Source organism: Lytechinus variegatus, chromosome 4, assembly GCF_018143015.1.
Source record: "Lytechinus variegatus isolate NC3 chromosome 4, Lvar_3.0, whole genome shotgun sequence".
Taxonomy (NCBI): domain Eukaryota; kingdom Metazoa; phylum Echinodermata; class Echinoidea; order Temnopleuroida; family Toxopneustidae; genus Lytechinus; species Lytechinus variegatus.
In genome coordinates, this window is record NC_054743.1 from 52,288,268 (window position 1) to 52,310,835 (window position 22,568).

Below are 22,568 nucleotides of genomic sequence, written 5' to 3' on the forward strand. Positions count from 1 at the left end.
ATGATCGGCGCAATAGCAAGAAACAAGAGACATCGCCAGGGCCCTGGGAAAAAATTTTCTTCTTCTTTTTGGGGGTGTTGATGTAAATTTGAAAAGAAAAAAAAAAGGTTTCACACGAAAATTTGTACACCTTCCAGAACTCCAGGGGGTGCTGCCTGTGGAGAATAATAGACACAGCAACCCCGTTTCCCAGGGCAATGCACCTCGCCTCCATCTCTATCAATTTTCAAATCTTGAAAATCATTTTTTTTACTTGAAACAAAAATGGGAGAAAGATACAACGGGCGCAAATACACGACATCACTCGATCGCTATTCAAATCGGGGAATGACACAGTATCACCCCCCCCCCCGAACAATAGATTAGTTGATTCAATTTATGCGAGTAAAAGAATGCCGGAAAGAATGAAAATGAGGAAGGAAGTAGACATGGTAGATGAGTATAGAGGCATGTGTCGTACTCGCGTCATGCAACTGAAAAAAATGACGTCACATTCAATTCGCCCCCCCCCCCCCAGCAAAATACCCAGGCGCCGCATCTGGGAAAAGGAAATGATTCATGTAATATCGTTGAAAATATTCAATATTTCTAATACAGCTGATCAGGGGCGGATCCAGGATTTTCCAAAAGGGGAGTCACATTTTTCCGAGGAATAATTTTCGTCTCAGAAAAAAAAATCGACAGGCAAAATAAAAAGGGGGCTTCACTTTTAAGGGGGGGCACACTTCTATTTCGACGGCATTTTCACATTACAAATTTAAATTTTGCTTCTTTTTATCTTCCAATATTTATTGAATAAATCAACATCAACCGTTAACAAATAATTACAGATACAAATATGCAAATCAAAGGGGGGAGACAATACACAAAGCAAACGGGAGTGAAACATTAACATGCCCTTAATGGATTTCTAAATTGTCGTAGCTGTTGCAGGGGTGTCGATCCGTGGTGGGGCAGAGGGTTAAGCCCCCCCCCCCCCACACACACACCTTTTGAAGCACTAAAAGGTGACCTTTTTACCCAAGAAAAATCCCCCTTACAAACTTGTTCAGTACCAACCCCTTTGTATTAGGGCCAGTTTTATGTGTTAGACAGTTCCCAGGTAAATGCTAGTTTTGGTAACGATATCAAAATGAGTTCGTACAGAATCCAATGAAATGACCACTAAAGTGTCTGTTTGTATAAATAAAACGCATGTCCCAAAGGATTCTGGAAGAAATTGTGTAATTGCTGAGAAATCAGCAAATAAGCACGGGATTCGGGTAGGGCGTCGGGCCCGACGCCCTGAGCAATAATTATACATTGTCCCACGTGCGCTTATCTGTGTTGGGGATTTTCGGTGTGAACATTTTTCAGCGTAGATTTCAAGATTTCACAAAGTCCAGTTAATGTAACTGTACCAGATCTAGATCCCCGATGATATACTTGCAATCAAGCCTTGTTTTACAGACTTTCTCATGAAATCAGTGTTAACTGCAACTACTGGAATTTCTCTTTATTAAGTGTCCATACAATCTCGTAGCAAAAATGTTCATCTTTTTTATTCATAAAATATTTAATTTTGCCATGATATTCATCATATTTCAACCATTTTCTTTTCAGTTTCTTTCTTTTCTACTTGTTGGGGATAGTGCCCTGAAGTCCTACATAATGTAAGCCAACGGGGTGGGGTGTAATTCTCAAGTAGGTACTGCATGCATTATGTAGGCCTATACATGTAAGGGCTCGATAAAAAGTACTCTCTCCTTATCCTGTTTATCATAATGATCATAATTATATAGCTTTGTGGCACAATTGATTAGTCTATAATAAGGAAACAGAGGGTCATGGGTTCGAATCCCAGCCATGATATAATTTCCTTCAGCAAGAAATCTATATGCACAGCTCATCCCGGCCCATCTGAAATATTGAGGGGATAAACCTCACCCTCCCCCCCCCCCCCCCCCCCGATCAACACCCGTGCTCTGCTTATTTTCCCACTCTCTTCTTTTCTTCCGCCTATTAGCATGTACTATTTTCCACTCCTGTATTATGAATTATATATGTCGCAAAGGTTTTTTAGTGTTCATAATTACCTTTAATGTCAAATTTTGTATACCAGGTTGTGGCAAATGGTATTCTCGTCCTCCTATAGTGACAAAAATATGAAATTGTTCTAATTGCCATTTAGCACAAATTACAACACAACTTTTGTCTGAATTTTGAGGGGTAAATGTTCCCATCTCCGCCTATGGATCGAATGGTTAGGAGACGATAAGGATAGGATCATAACTCACTTCCTCATCTTGATACTCTTGAAACTCCTGCATTTACCGAGACTAAATGCACTGAACTGTGGACTCATCAATAGCACAATCAATCGTGCAGACAAATGGAAGCAAATAAAGTAAATAATGACATGTGCACTTCGCGGTACATGGTTAACGTGTGTAGACTTTCGTACGAAGGTACTGTAGATTGGCCCGAGACGTCTAGACTGGCTTACTTATTTTGACACAATCGCAGTGAAGGCATTGAATACATAAATAGGCCTACATGTATAAAATTATATGGTAAGTGAAATTATTTTGCAGTGATGTTTATTTAATAATTTCTTAATTATTTGTGTGTGGGGTGGGTGCATGTGTATGAAAGTGGGAGATCGAGTAATCTAAAGGTGTGTATATAAGCCTAAATATATATATATAGGTGTTTTTATGGATGAATTCTTCACGGTTTGTTTCGGCATGCTGTCTATATAATGAAGCATATTAATCATGTTAATGGTTCTCTCTGGGAGTAATATCATCAGCATGATCAAGTTGGTCTGACAAGGTGCACTTATATTGAATTGAATTGAATTTATTCAGACCAGTCAAAATGAGAGCAAATTAAAAAAAGTAAAAGGTTACATACAGTGGCGGACCGTACGTGACCCCGAGGAGACAAAGCATTGGGGGGGGGGCACGGCCTTGTTCACAAACAATGCAGTGCCCCCCCATGCTTTGTCTCCTCCGGGTCACGGTCCGCTACTGGTTACATAGTAAAGAAACTGAAAAAAATGACAGGTTTAATTGGGACCTCAACGAAGCACAGCTTGTAATCAGTGAGGGGCCCTCTATTTGACTCAAACATAGAATAACTATGAGAACTTACCAAATATTTACAAGGTATTTATTTAAAGATCCCAACAGAAACACCCACACGCAAGCGTACGCACACTCACACAGATCACATAAAAAAAACTAATTAGGCCTAATGTGGGTTCAGTAGCTAGCACGTACAGCACGTGATTCTGACTGCATGTAGGGCTTACAGAAAAAACATGATGTCGAAATAGCCAGCATGTCAGTCTATAGCTCACACTCTGATTCCCCTGCACCCAGTAGCTGTTGATCTTCTGAATTCGAGACCTCGGTAAATGAGCTATGTGCGGCCATTGAAACCATGGGTTGTGGGTTCGAATCTCAGCCATGGCGTAATATCCTTCAGGCAACCTGCACGACCCTGCACTAGACCCAGGTGAGGTGATGAAAACCGACAGGGAACAATTTCCCCCCCCAAAAAAAAAAAAATAAATAAATAAAAAATGTATACTCTATGTTATTGTTACCGCACAATGAGTTATATGTCCGAATATTTAAGTCGATCAAGCTAAATGTAATTGTTTTTTTTTCTTGACATTATTTTATGAAAAACACAGGAAATGGCGGGAAAAGAGCAAGAGGAATCACTGGAGCGGTTTTCAGATCGTCTGGGTCAAATAATTGAGAATGGATTGACATGTCTATCGATTGCCTTTGGTGTTAAATCAGGTCTCTTTGATGTACTTGTAGAGAACCACCCCACACCGATGACGTCACAAGAATTGGCTGATGCTGCTAGTATGAAAGAAAGGTAGGAATCGAATTCAATGTCATTAAGCACCCTGATGTTACTCTGTGGGACCGTCGGTCGATTTTTTTCTGTCTATTCTTTCATCAGAAAACGGAGATGACAAAAAAATTCAATAATGTTCAAATTAAAAAAAAAAATAAATAAATCATCACCACCTATAGTTGAAGAACGATCGAGTCAAAAGTCAGGTACAGAAACACGTGACCAGGATCTTGTTAATAAATCACCCATGAGTAGTGGATGCATCCCTTGTCCTCTTATTAGGGGATCTCTATGTACATGATGTAAGGGAAGTTAAGCAACATTTCTCTAGACTACAATCATGTATTATTATACACCTGTTGAAAAACATCGGCTTATGATTGGTAAATTCTATATATTCTTGCTTTTTGGCAAGGATTTATGATAAACCATTCAATGTTTGGCTTGTGATATAGCAGTTCCAAACTTGATGGCGCCTAAATAATTGATGTCAGGTTTGAGCATGAGATCAACGAAATCTAGCTAGAAATTCAGAGTTGTGTGCAAATCATTTTCTTGCAGGTCCAAATCAACTAAGTCCCAAATCATTTGTTACAAGTATTAGTTCAAGTCATCTGTTGCAAGTCCAAAGTCAGGTGTGAAATCATTGTTGCCATTCCCAAGTCCCATGTCTTTTAGCAACATGACAAACCAATCCAAACTCAGTTGATCATGCATATCTCAAGTCCATGCAAGTCCAAGTCAAGTCCTAACTCTGAAATTTGATACCCCATAGGTATGTTCGTGAATGGCTTGGAGCAATGGCAGGAGCTCGCATCGTTCTTCTGGATCCTGCCACTCAACGCTTCCACATCCCAGGACAAACACTCGACGCCTTTAAGAAATGGACCCCTCAGAATCAGCTTGTCCTTGCTACCAAGGGCATACCTTTCCTCAGTGAGGTCTTTAACGACATGCTGGAAGTAGTTAAAAAGGAAGGACCGATTGGTAAGTTCACAGTAAAGTTCTAGTAAAGAATGAAGTCTACCTAATTGTAGACCTATGCTGGGTTTTTTAATGCGGCGATTATTAGCGCCTTCTGATCCACCACTTCAGCTAAAGACGTCAAAGTGACACCTCAGTGAACAGTATTACATTGTCTTTTCAATTTATCTTACAACCTGTATTGTCCTTGCCACTAAACTGGAATGTGACTGTGATAGGTTGAATGTCATGATCAAGGTCACCCAGTAGTGAAATCGCGTCGGATAAATTGTCATCAGACAGATATCCACTGCTCACTTGTTTGCCATTTCTATTGCACACTTTAAATCCAGTCTCTCTACCAATTGAGGCGGACAATCAGTTAAAGCAATTCAATACCATCATGCACATACATAAAAATCCCAGACTGAAAGACCATTGTGTACTGAAATCGAACGCAAGAAATGAACACAGAATAGGCATCATTCGGTTTGATATTAATTTTGATGCAACTTAATCAGTGTTGTTGATATCTTGCAGGTCTTCCATTTACCAAGGCCAAGTCGTTCACGGAGTTTGAAAGTGATGCGTCAGGATGGTTCTACAAGAAACAACTCATTCAGGTTTTCATTCCATCCATTCCAACGCTTCAAACTAAACTAAGTAAGATATCTTTTATCGTCCTAATTCAAGGTAATTCTAGTATTTTAAGAAAGTAAGAATATTATCTTTCGTTCATAACAGGAATTAAAATGCAAGGTTGTTTCATTATTCTAGATCGCAAAATTGCCAACTCAACTGCATCTGGCGGTAGTCTACCACTTGTCAAATATTTTCACCAACTACCGCTTTTGACTCTCATTTCAATAGAATCTGCCGCTTTTTCTAATACCTAAAACGAAAAATACATTTTCAAAAACTGTAACTTCAAATATTCTGTCAATTGTGTTCTCAGTATTCTTTTAAGATCTAATTTGGATCGTGATACTGATTCTCTCCCAGCGGTCCGTGTTAACACCATGATTGATGATAGAATGTCGAACAGGGAGTGGCCACTGTGACGGGAGGTATGGCAAAAGTAGTTGAGAGCATCACTAGAGATCGAGAGTAGTTCAAAATCACCTGCATATCACATAGGCCTACAGTGTGGTGAATTATATATAGCTTCAACATTTATAGAACATGCCAGTATTTCTTCAAACTGTTGCTTTTTAAGGCACATCCGAGTATTTAAGATTAATTCCTTTTGTGTTAATCATGATAAGAAATCCCTAGACATCGCCCAAAGAAATCGCCAGTATGGCAAGCCCCCTCCTAGGCCCTCCCCGCTTCCTCGCCAATTCTATTGCTTGTGCATTCTTCCATTTTGGCAAATATGGGATTGGGATGTTCTAATCAATGGATCGTGAAAAATATTATTTGAAAATAAAACTTTTTTTCGACAATTCCAATAGTCCTTCAATAGTCTTTATTATCTAAACCAAAACCAAACAAAGATATCAGACAATGGATATCGTATATTGCAAGAAAGTCTACACAATTAAAAATATATATTAGTGAAAATTTGTAGGCAGCTATGTTTTGTGTGTGTTCGTGAAGGACGGGTTTGGAACTGCAGTCAGTTTATGATAGCTCACATTGATTTTACGAATATACTTTCTAAGTCATCTCTTTCTTGTGGTGTGGACGACTATTTTTTAAGAAATAAAATTCGTTTTCAAAGGGAAGATAATGACTTAGAGAAACACATCGATTAGGAATAATTCTTGACACCGACTATGGGAAAATTGGAGGTCAATCGATCTTCTACACCCTATATAGTATTTTTCGTGCTCACAGAACCGTTACAATGTTAAAGGGATGACCACCAAGAAAGGGGTGCGGTGTGCTTTTTCACATGCCCATGATAAATAATAAACAATTCAATGAAAATTAAAATAACAGATTAACAATATTTTTACAAATCAAATAATTAAAACGATAATAGCTCAGGAAATGTTTTAAAGTATTTACCTGCTTTTGTTATTTTCTGCAGGTGAGGGCATAAAGATGTTGGATGTAGGATGTGGTCGCGGAGTGGCTACTCGAATCTTAGCCGGGCAGTTCCCTCGCAGTCAATTCGTTGGCATTGACTTCGGCGAGGATAACATGAAGATAGCACGCGAATTTGCTAAGAATGAGAACCTGAAGAACGTCGAATATCACAACCTCGATGCAGCAAAGCTTCCTGAAGAATGGACATGTACTTTCGACTACGTGTTCTTTTACAATGTCCTCCATGACTTGGCACGTCCAGATTTGGTTTTGAAGGAAGTCAAGAGGGTAATGACTTCGGAAGCTCTGATGTCAGCTCTTGAAGTCAATGCGAGCTCAGACATGGCAGACAACATTGACTCCCCAGGAGGCGCTGGGTTGTATACTTACAGTCTGTTCCATTGCCTACCCGTGTCCTGCAATACACCAGGGAGTCTTGGACTAGGAACAGCATGGGGAAAAGAAGCTGCCACAGAGTTCTTGAAGGAACATGGCTTTAAGATCGAATCTATCACCGAGTCACCAAAGCTACACTTTCTATGCTCTCTTTCACCCAAGTGACTTAAAGCACGTGATTTCGATGAACATTGAATGTGGCTTTACAACCGGATGCCTCGATTCTCGAATGCCTTAACCCGCCGATTAGTGATTACTTAATTCTTTATAGGTTTTGTACATGAAAGTCTTGCTTCTAGTGGACAAAGAGCCAGAGGGATCTTCGATAAATAAATAGATAAGTGAATAAATAAGTGAATAATAAATGTATAAATAACCAAGTCGATTGATTTACATATCCAAGTATCTTGTAGATAAGCCTACAGTCACCAAGAACAATATGAATGCTGCCTTTAAGTGTATCCAGATATTACGCGTCTAACATCTCTGACGGAAGCAGATAGGCAATGCAGGAGTAGGGTGTCAATAATATAATTATAAGCTGGTCATTAGGCCGTTGTATCATATCGTATTTTCTCTCTTCATTTCACCTAAACGTTAGACAAAGCCATCATTTTATCCTTTCCAACAGTTGCTCTTACCATGGTAAAAAGTCAAAATCTTGATTTGGTTCTACGTCAGATGTTAGATTTTATATGCTTCTGTCCAACAGGCCAACGTGCATTTCGAGATTCGCATCCATTAAGCTCAAGCCATCGTTTTTCCGCTATTAAAAACATGCCACACTTGGAAAACTATGCCCAAAGACTCTTTTCAATTCTTGGATTCTCAAATAGACAGTCTTTAGATATGAATTGCCGTGACTCTAAAAATGTGTCAGAGGTGGCCGGGTAGAGGGATGCCATATAAGCGGATACTGGGCGTTGTGGTCCCAATTCTCAAGGTGAAGGGTGATTCCTTGAGCTGTGTGACATATTGCGAGGGTGAAGTTCTAGTTTAGAACATAGAATTTTAGAAATATGATTGACGGGATAGATTTTGAGTTAATGGCAGGGAAGGAAGTGATTCGTGCTTCTCAGGAGACTTCGGGAAGAGTACAGACATGACAGATTAAAGGGAAAGAAGATTTGTTCTGTTGATTAAGAGAAGCCAATTGATAGAGTCCATGGGAATGTGATAGAGTGGTAAGAAAGAAAGGTATACCGAAGGCAAATGTAGGAGTGATGATGAGTTTGTATGGGTCGGGTCAAATTTATCCAAGCAGTGAGGTGCATCGAAGTTATGTGTTATCACCACTGAATTTTGCAATACTTATCGATAGTCAATCGTTATACTACAAAATTACTTTTTGTCAAGTGTATCTTACAAAATTAGAATGGGACATCTATATGAGCGAGTTTCGATATGTCACAATTCATTTTTTTCAGTGGCGTAATGTGCCGAAATGTGTTAGTAAGTACAATATGTGGGGGAAATCGTTTTTGAAAATTCATCAAATAGTCAAAATTAAACCCCTTTTCCCTAACATTTTCTTATGTTCTTCTGTATCGTCTTTCGGGGGAATCCCATCTCCAGTCTGTACGCCAATGACCATTTTGCATAAGAAAAAATAAATAACTATGAATAGCCAGATGCATATTGCTTTTGCTTGGCTTTTACTTGTTTCCGTATTGATTGCAAGCAAAAGCTTTTTCTAGTAAGCTCAAGAAAATGCTAACTTCATGCTAAAATGCGTATGCATATAAAGTGAACCCTTTGCTTGTGCGTTTGAGAATTAATTTGGGATAGGGTTAGGGCCAAGCTCCGTCATAGCTTCTTGAGTATTTGATTAATCTAGAAGTTTGTGTTTCATCATCGTGTTATGCACTTGAGAGAGAAAAACTAATGGTGGACAGTGGCCAAAGTGTTCTTCCTCATAATTGCAAACTGAATAAATAGGTTAAAGAAACAAATTCGAGGAGTAGGCCTAGTTTCACGTCTATAAGAAAAACATATGTTACAAGGGGAAGTGGTATATTTTGCACTGCTGCCATGTCAGGAAAACTCTCTGCATTGTAGGTCCCACCTTCGCTCTCCGAGTATTGCTTGCTAGTATTTGCTTTCTGAAAGCAAGAAAATTGTTTAAACACAAGGAAAGTGTAATGCATATGAAATAAAGCAATTGCTAAGGCTTGATCTTTTGTTTGGCTAACGAGAGCTTGTGATTAAAGCAACTGCATGGAAGCAATTGCTATACTTTTTTATGCATTAACCTAAAATGTCCCAAGTTTTACAACGCTGAACTAGTTCTAGGGTTAAGTGCGTCCCACAAAAAAGGAAACCCATTTTCAAAGATAGATTTCACAATTATCAAACTTATTTTTACTGTGAACTTGTTACTTATGGGAAGAATGGAATCTCATCTTTAATTTGAGACCAACAGCTTAGAAAATCATTCATAATTAAAGCCTGGCATATTACAATAAACGTCGAGGCCAAACAGAAACGATCTGCGCAGAAACCCACCTGTTAATCTAAATTTACTCTCATTTCAGGGATCATTGAGAGAAACTCAACAAAGAATACAAAAGAAATGCTAATGAGTCAATCGTCGAATCAGCATGGTTGTCATATCACGAACCAATCTTGTTCAGATTTTCTGCGCAAACTGATTTAGACATTAAAATTTCGAACTCGTCTTGCTCATAAATGCGTGAAAAAAAGGTGAAAATCCATATTTTATTTTTCGAAATAGACTTGAAATTAAATACTCCGAAAATAAATTGATCGTGGGCCAGATAGCCGCTGTCACGGGAGCTCCAGATCGACGAGGCTCTATCCCTATAATCGTTGAACGCCAAACAGGGTATGGCAGCAACTCCCTTTTTAACGTTTTTGGGTCTGACGTGGCCGGGGTTTGAACGGTTTGAACCCCCGACCCCGGGCCCCGACCTCCCGGTTGTGAGACGGATGCTCTATCAACTCAGCCAACACCGCGGTTCGTCATTGTCAGTGAAGTGTTCGTCACATGATAGGTTTCAAAATGTAGAGGGATAATTGAATGTGATGATGATGATGATGAAATCATGGATGAAAACATGGTCATGATGGTAAATGAAATGTCACAATTATTTGCCTTTTAAGAAAGGGACGCACTGTATTGATCTATTGATCCGGCCCCAGAGCATGTAATTCGTTCAATATAAGGACTTTATTATTTAGACGGTCATAAATTAAATCCCGTCTTCATTTTCACGGGATATTAATGACGACATACCCATCACCGCTTTGTTTTTCCAAAAGCTTGCAAGAAAGATTACACGAGTAAATGTTACTGGGTCAGATGCAGAAAAGTATCAATAGCTTCAATCACAACCAATCGCAAGCCAAGCAAAAGATCAATCCTCAGCAATTGCTTTATTTCTTATGCAAGAAGCGTTTACTAAATTGTGCTCAAACCCTTTCCTTGCTCTCAGAATTTTAAAAAGCAATTGCTAGCGGTTTGAGCAATAGCGGTCGACGTCACGCTGCATGGTGCGAACACGACTCGCAGAACAAGGGATTCGTAGTGCAAGGTTTCCTTGTCTTGGCAATGGAACCTTCTCATGAACCCTAGTTTCTGAGGCCCGGTGTCCAACTACTATCCCTCTAATTCGTTTAAAATTAAGAAATGTAGACCAATATAGTTGGCATTCAGTTCGCCCACACTAGGATGAAAACATTTTCATGTTTGGCCAATGTATACCAATTGGGGGTTCTCATGCAGGTTCATGATGAGAACTTCTGGATAAGTGCATGCTCAAGAAGCAGCAGCTTGAAAAAAAACAAGCAATTGCATAAATGCACGTATAAGCAAAGGGTCCACTTTATCGGACCGACGCTCTGAAATCGCTTAATCGTGAATCAAAATGCCGGCTTTCAGGGAGTATATCATTTGCTTGAGCTTATTATATAGTAAAAAGCAATTAAACTCCCCGCAAGCAACTAATTTTTATGCATATGGAATCTAGCAAAACCCTATCAAAAGCGATTGCTATTTTTTATGCACGCATTTGACCCAATGTGCCGTATAGTTTGTTGTAGAAATTTTTGCGAGCTAGAGAAGTCCCCCTCCCCCTCCCGATCCACGTACCCTTTAAACTATCGAAAACCTATTTTTGTAATGAACCCGCCCAAAACCAATCATGGGTACGCCCCCTGTCCTTCACCTCCCTTTAGTTCCTGTACGTGTGTACCGAATACCGATCGTGTCAAAAATTATTGAACTGTAAGCACATAAATTATTGATAAACACGTACTTGTACACAAATGAACGAACATCATGTGGACATCGTGGTAGGCGTATATCGTGAATGTATGGTATATCTTCAACATGTACTGAGAGGTCAAGTGGGTACATTGCAGCTACATGACGTATTTCTTTATCTGTGCAGACATGCAGACAGAAGTATAATAGTAAGTGCATTCACATTTAGTTTTACAAAGTGTGTGTACATATAGTACGTACCAGTAGCCGATGACAATTATCATAGGGTCCATGCTATTATCAATTGTGTACGTATGTTTGCATATTGATTGCCTATATCGTCCATTGCAAAATTTGATGGTGCTGCTATACATGTACAGGAAAACTATGCTTTCACGACAGCTAGTTAACTAGCTTGTCACATAAATCAAGCACCCTAAACACGTATTTTCCATATTCTGAAAATGCACCCCTTAACATGTATTGGCGTGTGAAACCCTACCCTTAACAAGTATTGGAAACAAAACGATACTCTTGGCAAGTATGTCCTGAAATTATTCCCTAAACAAGTACAGCGATATTTAATGCTATGTCACGGGTCCGTCGGTCACCGGTTTTACCTTAAATTTACTCACCATTTGGTTTAGTACGGCCCCACTTTCCACACCTCGCGCAAATCGGAATCTAAACACGTAGTGTTGGGGCAAAAAAGGACATCCTTTATAAAACATTTTAATTTTGTTTTATCATCCCCGCAGATTTGACTCTAAACACGTAGCTTTCCTAGGCGAAATAGATACCTTTTTTTCATTATTTTAGTGTTTTTAACACCCTTAATTCGTTACGTACGTAACGTGTCCTATCTTGAAAAAGACATCCTTTTTACGTGTTTTGGGGGTCGCGCATGGTATCCACTCGTCAATGTACTAGTAAGTGGCCCCGGGATAAATTGATATGTTAATGAAAATCAATCACAGTTAGGTTTATGAAAATCATAAAGTTACAAGTTACATGTATACTCATAACAGTGTAATGTAGGCCTTATTGCAATAAACATGATAAAGGCCTACATAGGGATGTATATATTCTTTAATCACAAATGCACGAACCAATAGCCAGCTTTAGAGCACTGCATAATTTAACGTTAGGTATATGGCTGGTTATGAAAATATGAAAAACCTTAAAAAGTATACAATTACACATCAACAAATTATTTTTCTATAACATTTCGTCATTCTGAATCTCTTACGAAAAATGAACCTTGGAAACATTTTTTTAAGGATTTTTATTTATTTTGTTTGGCGTCACCTGAGAGGCGAAAAGCGAACTGCATCACTACACTAGCCTATATACTCTCCTCTCCCGATATAACTGATTGGGGGAGTGCATGAAGCTAAGATGGACCACTGTACACAATGAAGTGGGTGACACTGCTTTACGTGCCCTCATTCCAAGGGATCGGATTTTACCACTGTATTAGTGGTTACACTTCGTTATTCCGAAGGTTTGTAATTCCGAAACACGTAAATTGCCTGATCGTTAATCCGAAAACGTAAAAGGGTTCGTTAATCCGAACAATTAGGTTCCATAATCCGAAAACGAAACAAGGTTCGTAAATCCGAAGGTTCGTTAGTCCGAAAACGAAATGAGGTTTGTAATTCCGAAGGTTCGTTAATCCGAAAACGAAATAAGGTTCGTTCTTCCGAAGGTTCGTTAGTCCGAAAACGAAATAAGGTTCGTTAATCTTTACGTTTATCATTACGTTTTCGGACTAACGAACCTTCGGAATTACGAACCTTCGGAAATACGAACCTTCGGAATAACGAATCTTCAGAATATCCGAACCTTCGGAATTACGAATGTATGCGGTATTGGTTGTAGCCTGCATATCTGGAAAAGGGGAAGGACACGTTTGCACACAGGGCAGGCTTCAGTCATCCGCCCGAGACGGACTCGAACCCATGACCTTTGGTAATTCGACAGGTAGTCGCTTTAATAGGCCTACCGATTAATGCTTTTGGAATTATATGTATAGACATATTGTTGATAGTTATTTCCACTATTATGGCATAGATATGTTCCAATGACATTTAATGTTCATTCTGACTCGCAACAACAACTTCATAGCTTTCACATAAAGTTATATTTTAACATTTATATAAGATCTCAGAAATGTTTTTAATTCAATTTTTTTCAAAATGCTTTCATAAAATTAAAATAGTACATTGACTTTCCAAAGTGCACTACCCATTTTAATCAAATGATCAAAGTTCTTTACAGCAAATTAGAGAAAGAAAAAAATAGATACAGGTCCGATCTTTACGAATATACGATTTTCCGTCCAAAGCACCAATATATGTCTCATACTGGTAGCAATATAAATTATATTTCTGTTATTAATGTTAAGTCCAATATATTTTTTCAATTTAAATAAATTGTTCGACTTTTTTATATTTAAAAAAATATTTTAATGACCTTTTCGATATAAAACATAAGAAAGCAACTATTTGGATAACAATTTTGAAAATTATGGCGAAAGGTTTATACACAAATATTTTCTTAACTATATGAACATAAATTTTGACATTATAAAAATGCTTATTTTTCTTTTTTATAATATACATGTGTTAGCTGGGTTATCGGTGATACTATTTAATGAAGGGATAAACGAGCCTTTGCTGTGGGATTTGCGCTATAAAACTGACTAAAATTAAGGTAAAGTTACACACGTCGATGATAGTCGACACCATTTTGAGAGCAGCCGATTATGCACCTTTCGCCCTTTTAAGTCAAATTTCTCCTTTTCGAATTTATTTATGTGGTGATCGCCTTATTTTGAAGATATATTTTATCCCTGTCCAAATAGGTCAAAGTCAATTTTTAAGAACTTTATATAAAATTGATTCCTTCCCTATTCTCTCTCAAATACAGCTTGCACTTCAGTAGAAATGGCGGTTCAACAAGAGTCAGAGGAATCTCTAGAACAGTTTTCAGATCGTCTGGGTCAAATAGTTGAGAATGGATTGACATCTCTATCGATTGCCTTCGGTGTTAAATCAGGTCTCTTTAATGTACTTGTAGAGAACCACCCCACACCGATGACGTCACAAGAATTGGCTAATGCTGCTAGTATGAAAGAAAGGTAGGGTTGAAAATCAATGTCAATCAGGAGCGGTGTCTTGGGGATGGCAAGATAACGCGCTTGAACTTTGGTAACAAAATTTCTTAATTGATTAAGCTGTCGAATGACAGGGGTAATAGATCCTAGGGGGGTCTGACACTATACGAGGAGGACACTGTGCTCATGGTGCTCTTACATATTGGCCTTCAAAATTGACCTATAAACGAGTAATTGTGGTCCAAAGCCAGGGTCCAAAGTCAATCTCGGAGTATACGCTTAACAAGTAGGCCTATTTTGTCACCAAAAGAAAGCTATACATTTTAAAGTTTCTCTTTTCTCAATACGGTTTTATTCGCAAAACAAGTCGCAAGTAAAGTAGAGAAACGATGACGTCACTCTCATTATTTTGAGGTGTGGGGAGAATCAACCAAACGTTAGTACAATTCATTGTCTGATATTTTTTCTCTTTTTTTTGTTATTCTTTTTTGTAAATTGCAAAATAAAATATTCGGGAGTCTGGTGCATTGCAAACCGACATACCTTATTCCCGCTCGTAACTCAGATCCTTTATAACCTGGTGCAAAGTGCGCTGGTCTGTCTCTGTATGTAGTTTTGGTCACTTTTTCTTTATTATATTAATAATTTTTACCAGCCCTTCCACTCGCCCCTCTCAAGTACGCCACAGGCTAATCGACTCCAGACTGTCAAAATCCATGAACTTATTTCCCCAAAAAAATATAATCTGTCGGTTTGTAGCCATTTTTCCTCCCTTACCTTCTCTTTTCTACTTTTCCCGTCTTTCCAAAAGATGTTCCATTTTATCATCAACACCTTCCCTTTTCTTTCATTATCTTTAATACCCAATAGGTATGTCCGAGAATGGCTTGGAGCGATGGCAGGAGCTCGCATCGTTCTTCTGGATCCTGCCACACAGCGCTTCCACATCCCTGGGCAAATCCTAGATGCCTTCAAGAAATGGACCCCTCAGAATAAAATCCTCCTTTCGACAAAGTCTATACCTTTCCTCAGTGAGGTCTTTAAGGACATGCTTGAGGTAGTTAAAAAGGAAGGTCCAATTGGTAAGTTCATCATGCACATGATCATTGCTATGCTTCTAATTCGACTATAAGGACTGTCAATGCGCATGACATATTATTAACCGTGAATTTGAACAATGAAAACATGAATTCTATAATTAAACACCGCTTTAATTGATTATGAAGGCTGGCCTTAAAAACTTATTTAATTAAAAGCTTCATTAAAAGATTCTCTTTCTCCTCCGGAACCCATACTAATATTGATTTCTTATATCGTTGAAGGTCTTCCATTTTCCAAGGCTAAGACATTCACAGAGTATGAATGTGATTCATCAGAATGGTTTTACAAGACACAACTCCTTCAGGTTTTTATTCCGTCCATCCCTCCGCTTCAAACTAAACTAAGTAAGAGATTTTAAATTGCTTTTCTACACAGCAAAAACTGTGGTGTTAACCGGTTTACATAGAGGACCACACCAGCTATTTTACACCGGTGTTAAACTAGTGGTGTTAGTTTTACACCTATAGGTGTTATTACAACACCTATGGTTGTTACATTTACACTCTTTGGTGTAATGTTCAATCTGTAGGGTGTTATTTTAACACCTCAGGGTGTGGTCCTCTATTAACACCAATTGGTGTCAGTTTTAACACCACAGTTTTTACAGTGTACCGTAACAATTACCGTAATACTTAACGAATTTTTTATTGGAATCATTGATTATAATAACACAACCATGCGAGGCAGATCTTTGTTGAGATAATATTTTTTATTCAGAATCGGCATTGAGAAGTGGTGAGAATTAATTCACTGAAATTCCAATACACCTGACAGATTGACGCCGAAGAAATTGAAATTCATGAACGTAAATATATTGTCGATAATTCCTCTTATATGAATATCATAAAATACATATCGTGTGTTGTCGCACAGAAGGCATATAAAGATATTGAAATAAATGTCAATTTATTTTGTGTATAATGTATCAATATTTACTTGTGTGTGTGTTTAATTTTGATGGGATGATGTAAAGGGGTAGCGGATTTTTTACTACTTGAACACGATGAAAGCTTGTTTAAATTTTACTTTAAATTCATAATTTCTTTGTGAAGGTGATTTGTCACGAAGAAAATGTTTTCAAAGAAATAAAATAGTTGAAGGGAGGATTTTTTTAATGGATATCATTTTAAAAGGGATGATGTTAGCTTTGCAAAACATTATTTTTACTGAGTGTGAGAACACTTCATGAACTTCATTATGCATAACATAGAATGATTTTGCCTTAATATAATAAAGATCAAGAGCAAAGAGTGCGATAGAATTTCCGTATGCGCAGAAAGAGCGATGTTCAGTTTATATTATTTACCCGTTTACCATGCTTGTTAGATTTCTTGGGTCCCTTGTTTCGAAGGTTTGTTCCTGCCCCCGCAAAGCCATCATTAAAATGCCATTTAAGAAGTTAACGAAAGTGTAGCAAACAATTTGAATTCAAACAATAATTCAATCTTAATGTTAAGTATTTTACCTGCTTTTGTTTTTTTTTCTGCAGGTGAGGGCATTAAGATGTTAGATGTAGGATGTGGTCGCGGTGTGGCTACTCGAATCTTAGCCGGACAGTTCCCTCGCAGTCAATTCGTTGGCATTGACTTCGGCGAGGATAACGTGAAGATAGCACGCGAATTGGCTAAGAATGAGAACCTGACGAACGTCGAATATCACAACCTTGATGCAGCAAAGCTTCCTGAAGAATGGACAAACACATTCGACTACGTGTTCTTTTTCAATGTCCTCCATGACTTGGCACGTCCAGATTTGGTATTGAAGGAAGTCAAGAGGGTGATGGCTTCGGAAGCTCTGATGTCAGCTCTCGAGGTTATTGCAAGCTCAGACATGGCAGACAACATTAAGTCTCCAGGATGCTCAAAGATGTATACTTACAGTCTGTTCCATTGCCTACCCGTGTCCTGCAATACACCAGGGAGTCTTGGACTAGGAACAGCATGGGGAAAAGAAGCTGCAACAGAGTTCTTGAAGGAACATGGCTTTAAGATTGAATCTGTCACCCAAACATCAAGACAACAGTTTCTGTGTAGTGTTTCTCCTGAATGACTTGAAGGTTAATAATACAAGTGCATGAGAGTGTGGCTGTTTGGCCGATCACATTGACTCTCAACTCAAAGATTGATAGCCCAAGTCAGCAGAGCTCTTTGTATGGTTACCCTGGTTTCTTAAAGATACAATCTGCACGACTAGAACTTCGTAATAGTTTAAACTGAAAGCTTTAGGTTTAGAATAAAAACTTGCCTTGCTATGTCAAAATGTTTATCATCAGTTACCATTTCAAGCACTGTGAATGAATACACGTTTCTTTGTTTAGTAACAATACAAAAGAGTATAACGCTTCTTTGTCCTTGATGATCTATAACTTTCAAAAAGTTTAACCACAGTCACATCGGCGAACCCAACTCCAGGGGCCCCGGAAGCGGGGGGCTGGGGGAGGGGGCTTCAGCCCCCACTTTTTTCAAAAACCGTGTACAAAAACGTAAAAATATCCATATGATTGTGATTTTTTTGGCATAGCCAGCCCCTCTCCCCACTTTGAAAACCGTTCCGCGGCCCCTGAACTCTATTACGTTATTCCCAGTGTCATCCCATCAGTTGAGTCGGGTTCGTTTGTGTAACTGTGTCGTTAGTTATTCGGGGATATTCCTTGATCTGTTGACATCGTATCATATGCAGTAATGATAAAAATAATAATATAGTTTGGCATTTTGCACAATCAATACATAAAGCAAATGTCAATGTATTTCAGTTATTGGTGCATCATACCGGGGAGCCTATACTCGTGGAAAGTGCCAACTAAATGGCATGACCAATAGGTCATCTTCCTCGAGCATATTCTGATGCAAACTGATCACAATGCACAATACAGATATCAATAGATTATGAAACGCAACTCTGAATAATATATTAGGACTTTACGAAAAGAAAGGGTAAAATGGAAAACAAAGCATAATGTATTTTTTTCTCTCGCCGGCTAGTGAAAACGGCCGGTATAAGACTGACTGAAGAACTGCAACTTTACTTGCCACAGCCCAGGACAATGCTCTTTGGAGGGCAGCAGTGTACACAAGCCATGACTTCATCCTGTCAAAGAAAAAAACGAAATCCCGTCTTAATATAGATTCATTCCCTTGGGGCTACTGTGGCTGACTGACTTTAATGTAGACTTATTCGGACTTGGGTTAGTCGGAGTAAAATTCTATCTTACCTGGATTAATATTCCAAAGATATTTATCTGATAATGACCCAGACAAATACTGTTTTGGTCAGAGGAAGCCCAGTTGGAGGAAAGGTTGAAGTAGTGTTCATCTGGACAGAGTTGGACATTCCAAGATCCTCCTACATCCGACTGGACTATCTTGGTGGAAGGTAGGTTGGAGATGACGACTCCAATATTTTATTTTCTCATGATGTTAACCAACTCGTTATCGTAAGTTCTAAACTAGCAAATGTTACACACTGGATCAAGGCCAACAAGCCTTCGCTTAACCCTTATTAAACTGGGAGGTCAATTTGACCCCCCCCCCCAGCTCCCTCGACAAATTTCGCCGCTACGCCGCAGCGCAAATTTTTTTGACCGCGCCGATCTCTGAATTTTTTTATACCCCCATCACACTATATAGATTCCGCTGCGATCGTCAAAAATCGACAAAGCGTGGTATATCGTAGCTTGAACGTGGCTTGATCTTTTCAATCTTCTCCGTCGTACCTTGATCTTTTCTGAAGTGGCAAGGATCGCCACCATCTTCCTGGTCGCCACAAAATTTTGAACATGTTCAAAACTTACGTAGCGAGATCGCGGAGGTGCTAGAGCGCATCATAATCGAGTCAAGAGCGTATTACAAACGACATATTCGTAGCTGCGACAGAGCTCCAACGCATAAAGCGTAGTAGAAGCGCATTAAAAGCGACACCGATCGCCCGTGTTTTCAGGCCCGTTCCCAAGACAATTCTGCTACGTTGCTTCCGTTTACGAGGCGACTGCCTTGCGCTCGACACGCTTCACACCGTTTCCACCGCGACGCCTTCCCTTTGGGTGGCATGTGTCACACGTTCTCAGCCCGCTGCAGGCACTCGCGTTGCGCTTTTGCTGCGCCGCTGATGACTGGCCCACGATTGAGCAGCGACCGTCCGCGCTGCTATAAAACAACGTGCCGATGGTGGCGGATTATCACATTTTCAACAGATTACGAGGCGACACCGGGACGTTTTCAAATATACCTCCCTGAAAAAGGACCAAAAAGGGAAGCTGCCAAATCTGTTATGCCGGCGGTCCAAGAGGAAGAACAAGAGGTTATGGTGGTGGTAGAGGAGGAAGAGGAGAGGGGTCCAGTAGGAGGATGAAAATCTAACTGCTGAGCCAGCTTGAAAGAGAGAAAAAAAAGACGCTCGCATATCTTGATGACGAAATGGGTTACCTCCGCAAAAATATATAAATTGACTATGTTTTAAAAATAGAATGAATTCTAACTACAGTGACAGTAGACAATATTAAAATTTTGTTAATGATTCGATCACTGATGTATTGATTGGGAAAGCACACTTTATCGGGATTCTGGCATTGTGCCCCCGCCCCCCCCCCCCCCATGAGTGCTCTCACATCAGTAGACTACTTCTTGTAAGCAAATTTGAAAGGAATTTACCTAACAATTTTGAAAGACAAAAAAAATAAACAGAATATCAAAGATTTTAATGCTCTTTTATGAAATTCTGGATGCATCCCTCATATTAACTATTAGGCTCATCGACATCTTTTGAATGAAATTTTAATAGATATTGTATATTATGACTTAAGTGACAGCCAGGATCTGACCCAGTATCTTTTTGGCCTCCTACTGTCCTCGTATCAGGTCCTCGTATTCAACTTCTAACTGATGTTGTATAAGATGTATAACTCCAACCAAATTCTGGACATCCATCTTCAAGTTGGTCGAAGGTTGGCAATCGACTGAAAAATGTCTCATGTGCCGCGATTGATATGCCGATTGCTTGAAATCGTTTCAAGAGCCCATCGCGAACGTAACACAATCGCTCCATTCGTAGCACCACCGTACCGAGGTCCTAATAAGCGTATGGGCCTCGTTGTACAGTCGCTTTGATCGCAGAAGCAGCGCATCACATCTGCCTCAAATCGTGGCAAGAGAGTGGCAGCGTCGTACTATCAGCGTATATTACCATCGCCTTCAGCGCAGGTCCGTCGCAGTGAAGTTGTAGTGCAATCGCCTCGCAGGCTAAAATAAAATTCGAGGACGATTCTGCTACGTTTTGCGGGATTAAGACAGATCGCCATGGTCGCCATTATCGCCATCCTAGTGAGATGGGGGCCTTAAGCCTAGCGCATCTTTTGAGACCAAATTTGTAACGCCGGGGTATGCGGTTCCGAAATTACGCGATATTTTGTAAGCGCATGTCGATCCCAAATTGCTCAAAAACGTCTCCCCCCCCCCCCCCCCTAATATATGTTGATCTGAAATAACCCAACAAAATAGATAATTTTACCACAGGGGCCGCTACTTTTTTCCAAAACCGTGTACAAGAACATAAATATGACCATATGATTGTGATTTTTTGCATGGTCAGCCCCCCCCCCCCATTTGAAAACCGTTCAATAATATTATACATGAAAATAAAGTCAAAATCTGAGTCAAAGATAACAGTGCTTGGTAACATTTTATTTAAATGATAATATGAAGGATGTAAATCTCCCCTGGTAATGTTTTATTTCGCAAAGTATGCACTTATCCCCCATTAATCATCAAACAAACTTTATTCTGAATATCTCCTGACTTTCTCAACATGCTCATAGGTTTATGATAATGATAAGCCAGGATAGATCAGGGAAATTTTCCTGCTCATCCTGGATATGGCCAGTCAAATGCATTGCTGTATACACACGCGTGGCCAAATCATATTCCAAACACATCCTAAACGAGTTTTCTCTGTGTGCAAAATAACCACCTAAACAGGTTTTTCGCGAGCTTCATTAACACATTTTGGGCTCTAACATGTCTAAGTTGTCGTCAGAATTATGACCTCTAAACAAGTTTTGTCTTATGGCTAACAATATATTTATATAATTGTAAATATAATTATAATTGTAAATATGAAATTGAAAGTGGAAAATAAAACAATTGAATTAATTGAATTGAATTATATAGACATAACTGTATTCATGGGTATACCCGCGCCCCCCATTGCAATTAGGGTTAAAATACCACTATCAGGAAGAAACTGAACACTTTTCAGAAACGAGAAGAAAAAAGCTTGGGGGGGAAGAAACACACCCTAAACACCTTTTTGCTAGTCTTAGAAAAAAGCTTTAAAAATACCCTAAATACGTTTGACCCCGCGATTGACTATTGACCAATCTTTCAAAACCACCCTTATTTTTGAAAATCGGTATTTTTGATACCATTAACGAAGTTTTCTAGTTCTGTACAGTATTTTAATTGAGAATATGCTACCACATTTTGGAATTAATCCAGCCATATTTCAGAGGGGCATTTATTGGACGCGTACGTTGGGGGATCGGTGCATACTTTGCGAAATAAAACAATACCAGGGGAGATTTACTTTATTCATATTATCATTTAAGAAAATTGTTACCAAGCATTGTTATCTTTGAGTCAGATTTTGACTTTATTTTCATGTATAATTCTATTTTTGTTGTTCTGTATGATTTCAGAGGTCATTGTTGAAAACAGTTTTAGGCTGATCTTTTGTACCTGAATGAATATGTTCTAATAAATAAATAAATTACAGTGAATTGACCTAAGTAACTGAATACAGAATTACTAATAATGAAAGCAAAAATACACTTGTTGAAATAGAGCATGAAGCAGACATGGCGTATTGCATCAGTGTGCATTT

The 22,568-nt window shown here is 39.0% G+C and overlaps 2 protein-coding genes across 2 annotated transcripts; both read left to right on the forward strand.

The window, feature by feature from the left end:
* The first annotated feature begins 2,321 nt into the window (after nt 1–2,321).
* LOC121414297 (uncharacterized S-adenosylmethionine-dependent methyltransferase Rv2258c-like) lies at nt 2,322–8,035 on the forward strand. Its single transcript, XM_041607425.1, has 5 exons — nt 2,322–2,552; nt 3,683–3,876; nt 4,634–4,845; nt 5,362–5,484; nt 6,857–8,035. The coding sequence occupies exons 1-5, from the start codon at nt 2,550–2,552 to the stop codon at nt 7,414–7,416; spliced, it is 1,092 nt and encodes a 363-aa protein (XP_041463359.1). The 5' UTR covers nt 2,322–2,549; the 3' UTR covers nt 7,417–8,035.
* A 3,400-nt stretch (nt 8,036–11,435) lies between these two features.
* Nucleotides 11,436–18,026, forward strand: LOC121414298 (uncharacterized S-adenosylmethionine-dependent methyltransferase Rv2258c-like). Its single transcript, XM_041607426.1, has 4 exons — nt 11,436–11,685; nt 14,408–14,618; nt 15,465–15,676; nt 17,185–18,026. The coding sequence occupies exons 2-4, from the start codon at nt 14,425–14,427 to the stop codon at nt 17,742–17,744; spliced, it is 966 nt and encodes a 321-aa protein (XP_041463360.1). The 5' UTR covers nt 11,436–11,685; nt 14,408–14,424; the 3' UTR covers nt 17,745–18,026.
* Nucleotides 18,027–22,568: the final 4,542 nt, after the last annotated feature.